Source organism: Oryctolagus cuniculus, chromosome 1 (genome assembly GCF_964237555.1).
Source record: "Oryctolagus cuniculus chromosome 1, mOryCun1.1, whole genome shotgun sequence".
Taxonomy (NCBI): Eukaryota; Metazoa; Chordata; class Mammalia; order Lagomorpha; family Leporidae; genus Oryctolagus; species Oryctolagus cuniculus.
Genome location: NC_091432.1, coordinates 73,093,794 through 73,101,610, shown reverse-complemented (window position 1 = coordinate 73,101,610; position 7,817 = coordinate 73,093,794). Strand labels below are relative to the sequence as shown.

At 40.5% G+C, this 7,817-nt stretch overlaps 1 protein-coding gene across 1 annotated transcript; it reads right to left on the bottom strand.

Moving 5' to 3' along the window:
- Positions 1 to 4,856: 4,856 nt before the first annotated feature.
- LOC100351061 (Na(+)/H(+) exchange regulatory cofactor NHE-RF3) lies at positions 4,857 to 6,385 on the bottom strand. The gene is given in 4 exon segments (XM_051841327.2): positions 4,857 to 5,358; positions 5,361 to 5,700; positions 5,702 to 6,047; positions 6,049 to 6,385. Coding segments are annotated over 4 exon segments (1,185 nt in total). The 5' UTR covers positions 6,354 to 6,385; the 3' UTR covers positions 4,857 to 5,164.
- Between the last annotated feature and the right edge of the window lie 1,432 nt (positions 6,386 to 7,817).

Genomic DNA, 7,817 nt, shown 5'->3' with positions numbered 1-7,817 from the left:
AACACTACTACAAATAGCTCTGCACCTCATTTCTCCTATTATTAATTTGTCATATTAGTCTGATATTTACCACAATTAATTAACCACACTCAGCAACCTGTATCTTTTGTACAGATTCTATCTACCCTTCCTACCACATCCAGCCTCCAGTAAGCCATATTCTATATTTATCTTGAGGCTTTTTTCTAAGTTCCACATATAAGGGATAACATGCTTTGCTTGTGTTTCTCTGTCTGGTTTATTTGCTTTAACATGATATCATCCAGTAACATCCATAGTCTGTCAATGACAGGATTTCATCCTTTTTTCGCAGCTGAATATAATTCCATTGTGTATATGTAGAACACTTTTTTCTTCCATTCTTCTGTTAGTGGACAACTTGGTTGATTCCATATTTTGGCCTTTATGAATAGTAATGTGATAAATATTGTGGATCAGATTCCTTTGATATCACAATTTCATGTTTTTTAGAAGAAATCAGGAAGGAAATCCTATCACAAAAGCTACAATGTGGGGAGCAACTCGGACTAGACTGTTACTGGAATTAAGACTTATTCTTTGCATCTGCTCTCCCACGATATGGCGCTGGGGAGGAGTAAGCTTCTACACAGCTGCCTCCAGTTCAACCAATAAGCAGCAGGACCTGCTCCTGATTGGAGGAGAGCAGCGTACTCGGCGTGTGGGCAGCCGAGTTGGGATTGGTGGAAGAGGACTATAAAGGAGGAGAGAGACAACATGCACCAGGAACATCTCTCTGAAGGAACACCTGTGCAGCCCCCGAGAGAGCCGGCCGGCGGTGTGCCGCTCCCCCGCAGAAGTGGGGAAAGTGGCAGGGGGAACCGCCCTTCCACGGAGGTGGAAGGGTCGGTAGCCAACCCGGGAAGAACCAGCAGCAAACCCGGGAAGGGCCGAGCAGACAAAAGAACAGTGCAGGGTCCTGTGTTGTTCCTCCACGAAGAGGGGGAGCGACATAATGGTGCCGTGACTCGGATATGAAGCCTAGGCAGGGTTTAGTGTCATTGCTCCACGAAGATGGGGAGCGACACTACAAGAACCAAAACTACTTAGAAATAAATTTAATTAAAGTGAAAGATCTCTTAAAGAAATATCACAGAGTTGATTTAATCAAGAACAAAGAGGAGATAACACCTGCTCATGTATTAGAAAACATAATGTCATTAACATGTACATAATACTTAAAGTGACTTTCAATTTCAAACAGTCTGTATGAAGATACCAATATCATTACTTACAAAATTAAAAATCCTAAAATTCATATGGATCTTTCAGTCAGAACGCAAGCTGATAAAAACAAAGGGAAAGGAGAGAGAAAACACAGAGATATTCCTTGACCATATACATGCTCATGAATGTGATATTGTAGATGTCAAGAGAATGGGTACTGTTCAGAAAGGCATGCTCCATGCATGTTACCATGACAAAACTGGGAGTTTACAATGTTGTTAGCCAGCATTGACACTGCTGTAAACAAGCAAGTGAAGAGGAAGATTTTTACCAAGTTAATTAACGTGTATATTGAGCATATTAAGCACCCTATGAGCCAAAATAACTTTCTGAAATGTGTAAAGGAAAATTATCAGAAAAATGAGGAAGCCAAGAGAAAGCTACCTTGGCTAAACTGAAGCATCAGCCTGTTCTACCAAGTGAAGCACACTTTGTCAGCACTGAAGGGAAGGAGCCTTAGCTGCTGGAATCTATTCTGTAAGAATTCATGTCATAATAAGTACAAAAATATAAAAGACCTCTGGAGTGTGAAAAAGTATATAGAAGAACAAAAGACCCAGAATATCCAAAGCAACCGTGGGGTGGATGGGAAATCAAGCTTGAGGCATCGTAATACCTGATTTTAAAGCAAAGTACAAAGCTGTAGTAATTAAAACTATGTGGTACTGAATCAAAACTGACACATAGATCACTAGAACAGAATAGAACATAGAAATTAATTCACATACATACTGCCAACTGATTTTTGACAAAGGTGCCAAGAACACTCTTTGTAGAATTGACAGTCTTTTCAATACATGGTGCTAACAAAACTGGAAATTAGATCCCTAACCCTCACCATACTCAAAAATCAACTCAAGATGGATAAAAGACCTAAATATAAGATCTGAAAATATCAAATTACTAACACAAACATATGGAAAACACTTACAAACATTGATGTGGCAATGATTTCTTCAATGAGATTCCAAAAGCTCAGGCAACAAAAACAAAACTAGACCATGAAGTTTCTGCACAGCAAGGAAAACAGTGAAGAGATATCTGTCAGAATAGAAGGTATTTGTAAAAAGCCTATCTCACATATTAGGAACTCAAAGAACTCAAGGACAAAATAAACAGCAATTCAGTTAAGAAATGGGCAAAGAGCCTAAATAGACAGTTCTATAAAGGAGAAATACAAACGGCCAACAATTGTATGAAAAGATGTTCGATATTACTAGCTATGAAGGAGCTGCAAATTAAAACCACAATGAGATATCTCCTCACCTCTGTCAGAATGGCTATTGTTAAAAAGAAAAAAAAAAAGCAGTAACAAACATAGGGGAGGATGTGGAAAAGGAGAACTCTCATACCCTATTTATGGGAATATTAACTAGGCAGCCAAACTGTGTCTATAAAATTTTTAAAAGCAAGTTATTAGAAATAACACAACCTTAGAGAAAAGAGGGTCATGAATTATATCTCAACATTTTCCATTTAATATTTACCAGATTTTTGAAAAATATATATTTCACTGATCTGTCCTGTATTTTTTAAACTCAGTAAAATTTGGGATTTCCTGAGTGTTAAATGAAACACTACATAAAATGGTTACAACACTGCTTAGTACAGATAGGAATACAATTTGCAAAGCTAAATACTGCTTTTACTTATGTTTTAAATTATTTGAAGATGTTTCTCTTACCTATGACAATAGTATAAACTGAATAAATGTTACAAAGAAAACAAAATTGGACTTGTTAAATGAGACCTTTTGATTTCAATATGTTCAAAATTAAGCATATCATTTTCCTTTTTACAGTAGTCATGATTGTTGATCACCATTCTCTTGTTGGGGATTGTAGTCTCCACTAACTCAGATTAAAAACACAAAGTAACTCAGGCTTGGCACGCTTATGTGCTGTGTGCCCCCAAAGTTGATCAAGTCCTGTGGAATTACCGTTTGAACTGTGTCTTAAATCTGTTCCATTCTACTTCATTTTTGTTAGAAATATACAAGCTGCTGATCTAGATTGCATTGCCTCATGAGTAGGAAAAAGTAAAAATAGAAAACAAAAAGAGGGAAGAACACAAGGCAAGTCTTGTAGAAGGGAATTTTGTTTAACTTGATAGTAGAGGGTGGCCCAAATGCTTGGACCCCTGCACCAGGTGGGAGATTTTGATGAAGCTCCTAGCTCTGGCTGTTGCGGCCATCTGGGGAGTGAACCAGCAGACTGAAGCCCTTTCCTTCTGTATTTCCATCTCTCTGTCTGTAACTCTACCTCTCAAATAAATAAATATCTTTAAAAATAAATATTACACTGTATTTTGTGACATTATTTCTTCTAGTTATAAAATGAGTACTTCAGCAGTTTTTCTTAGTGATTACCACAGTTACGAAACACTTCTGAAATTAAAATGAAAATACATGATTTTAAAACTTGTTTGTTTATTTTCACTTTATTTGAGAAGCAGAGAGAGAGATTGATTTGGACAGAGGCATGCAGATAGAGAGCTTCTATCCATTAGTTCACTTCTCAAATGCCTGCGACTGCCTTGGCTGGACAGACCAGTTCAGTTCTTCATGTGAGTATCAGGCTCTGATCTCTTAAGTATTTTCGTCATCACCTGCTGCCTCCCAGCATGCACACTAACAGGACTAGTAAGTGGAGTAGCCAGTACTTGAGTCAGGTATGTAGGTGTCCCAATCAGTGTTTTAGCTGTTGTGTCAAATGCCCACTCTCAAAAGATAATATTTTTAAGTGGCAGAAAGTTTCAAAAGTATAATTTTGAAATTCTAAAAGAGAAATGGCCCTTCCTAACTATAAACAAAATTAGGGCCAATGCTGTGGTGTAGCAGGTTAAGCTGTGGCTTACAATGCCAGCATCCCATACGGGCACAGATTCGAATCGCGTCTGCTCCACTTCTGATCCAGTTCCCTAACAAAGCAGCAAAAGATGGTCCAAATATTTGGGCAGCTGTACCCATGTGGGAGACTCCTGGCTTAGGCATGGCACAACCCAGACCATTGTCGCCAGCTGACTCAGTGGATTGCAGATCTCTCTCTCTCTCTCCCTCCCTCTGGCTGTGTCTGTTCCTGTCTCTTTCTCTCTTTCTATATCTCTGTTATTCAAATACAGTAAATAAATTTTAAAAAATGAAACAAAATAAATCACAATCTGATATGATGCTGTGTTCTTTACAACACATTTCTAGGATGACGTATTGTTTGACATTCTTTTTTTTTTTTTTTTTTTTGACAGGCAGAGGTAGACAGTAAGAGAGACAGACAGAGAGAAAGGTCTTCCTTCCGTTGGTTCACCCCCAAATGGCCACTATGGCAGACACGCTGAGACGATCCGAAGCCAGAAGCCAGGTGCTTCCTCCTGGTCTCCCATGTGGGTGCAGGGCCCAAGCACTTGGGCCATCCTCCACTGCACTCCCTGGCCACAGGAGTGAGCTGGCCTGGAAGAGGGGCAACCAAGACAGAATCTGGCGCCCCGACTGGGACTAGAACCTGGTGCATATTTAATAGTATTTATTCTAGTAACCATAACATTGTTACAAAGGCATAATTTTCCTGAACTTATCTGCTTAGATACCTTAATTAGCAGTTCTCACAGATTTACAAATCGTCTTTGGTGCTCGAGGAACTCAAAGGTAAGAGATATCATCATCCAAAGAAAGGAGGTGAAGTTGAAGCTGGGAAGAGATCACATGAAAAGAATCTGGTTCCTGCCATAATTCTTCCCAAGTTACCCATAAATAAGCCATCTGCAATAGCAGGCCCTCAGACAAATGAGAGCAGAAGACAATCCAATGTGATGAGTGGTTCCCAGAGGAGTTCTCTAACAGACAAACAGGTGGTAGCTTGTTCCTTAAAGGATTTTTATTGAATATCCAGAAACAGCTATCAGCCAAAGCCATAATCTGTTCTCATTACAGCTCAGTATCTTCAGAATTGGAAGAAGAATTTGTAGCTGTACTGTGTGCTCGTTCTTTTGCCTCGTGCAAGTTGTACTCCAATTCCGCCAACACTCCTTGAGAATCTGGAGGTATAGCCAATGGAAGAGCCATGGAGGAAACAACAGGGATTTTCTTAGCTTGGAAATATTCATAGGCCTTCTTTCCCAGACTAATAGTGTGACATTTTCCCCACTGCTTTGGATTCTGTCCACCACCTTCTCATAGGGTTCATCCAGCACGTTCACCTCATTCACTTCAATGATGATATCCTCATCCTCCAACCCAGCTGAGTCAGCAGGGCTGCCCTTCTGTACCTCTTTGACGAATGAGCCTGGCAGGCCCCAGATCGCATTTAAGTGAAAGCCATAGCCATTTTCCCCTTTATCCAGCCTGCAGAGTTTAGGCTTATGATCTTCTACTTCCTCTGTAGGATCTGGACTTGAGACCTCCAGAGGAACAGGGGTAGAAGCTGCAACCTCCTTGACAGAACCATTAGGCAGTTCTTGACTTTTGATAGTAGAGAAATGGAGAAAAATGAGCCAGTCTATACATGCTGTCCGCCTCTTTGTCCACCACCAACAGTGAAGTCTGATCTCCACCCTTTTTAATCAGCTCCATCACACCATCATGATCAAGGGCTTCCACAGACTTGCCGTTGACAGCAATTACCAGGTCATTGTTCTTCAAGCCAGCCACCTCTGCTGGACTTCCAGAATCTATGTCCTTGATGATTTGGCCTCTCTATTCTAGGCCTGCCTTCAGATAGAAACCATAGCCACTGCTTCCCTTCTTCATCTCCACAATGCGGGGCTGGTGGGGCAGCAGCTTTAAACTGGCCGCTTCTCTCCTGAACTCTCTTCTGCTCGCTGTGCCGTTTCTCAGTTTCTTTGTCCACCAGAAGGAACATGATACGGTTTCCCAACTTCTTCACCTTTTCAACCACCTCCTCGTGACTGGCATCTTCTACATTCTCTTCATTCACTTCAATCAAGTGGTCATCAGCAAGGACACCAGCCTTCCTAGCCACGCTTTGAGGGATGATATCAGTCATGTGCATGCCCTTTTTACCTTGGACGGTTTTCAGGGAGAAGCTGTAGCTGTTCCCCTGCTTCACCAGGTAGCAGAGTCGCGGCTGCGTCCAGGTCTCCACTCCTCCATTCATCACAGGGGCCGCGTTCTCTTCATGCAAATCTGCCTCCTACAGACTCTGACCCAACTCTTTCCGGAGCCCCGAGGGGACTAGAACCCGGTGTGCCTGCGCCGCAAGGCAGAGGATTAGCCTATTGAGCTACGGCGCCGGCCCTTATTTGACATTCTTAATAGCACTGGCAGGTAAGTGGTTTTATCCTCATTTTTCAGAAAACAGAACTAAGATGAAGAAAGTTTTAGCTACTTACAAATGCAGTAAGTGTAAACCTAGTCTTCTGACAAATGGTCTTTTCCATTACAAATATTCTACCTAACAGGCATATGTATTTAGAGATATTTATGAAAATTAAATCTTGATTTTCCCTTTCATTTCATGAAAACTTTTAGGGGTATAACAGTTACTAAGTGTTCTTTTTAACTACAGAGGCAAGTATGAGTTGTGATCATGTTTTCAAGGTATCAGAGACTTTGAAGGATGATAAAACTATGTAAAAGCTCATATTGCTCTATAAATTTCAACACTTCAAAAGGAAAAAAAAAGGTATGTTTAAAAGCACTGCCTTTGGAAACTAAAAACTATTTGGATGCTAGTTCTGCCATTTACTAGCTTTGTGAATGGCAGTACCTGCTCTGGGTACTAATATCTTCAGTAATAACACACGGATTTAATGATCTAAGAGGAAATTGGACAACATTTTATGTAGATCATCTCATTTGTTACCTATTACAAAAATGTTCAGTATAATTTAACTATTATTATTGTATATATTATCTTTCTAAACTTACAAGAATGTATATATACTTATGTGTATTCATATATTTTAAATGACAGTTGTACACTGAGATGTACTGATTATATGAACACACACACAAACCCTGGGGTTATGGAAATTCTATTTATGGAAACTCACATTTAATTTTTTTTTTGACAGGCAGAGTTAGTGAGAGAGAGAGAGAGAGAGACAGAGAGAAAGTTCTTCCTTCTATTGGTTCACCCCCCAAATGGCCGCTAAAGCCTGCGCGCTGAGCCAATCCATCCGAAGGCAGGAGCCAGGCGCCCCCTCCTGGTCTCCCATGCGGGTGCAGGGCCCAAGCACCCAGGCCATCCTCCACTGCCTTCCTGGGCCACAGCAGAGAGCTGGACTGGAAGAAGAGCAACCGGGACAGAACCGGCGCCCCAACCGGGACCAGAACCCGGGGCGCCGGCGCCGCAGGTGAAATGGGATACCTGGGATCATATGATGAATTTATTTTTGTTTTTAAAGAAATTTTCATATCATTCTACATAATGGCCATACTAATTTACATTCTCACCAGCAGTGTTAAGGGTTCTCTTTTTATCTATATGCCTATCATTTTTTGCTTTTCTGTTTTGATAACAGTTATTTTGATTAGGGTGGAATAATGTCACATTGAGGTGACACTAAAATTTTGAAGGATAGAAACCTGCTGTATTGTAGAATTATTTCAATTATAT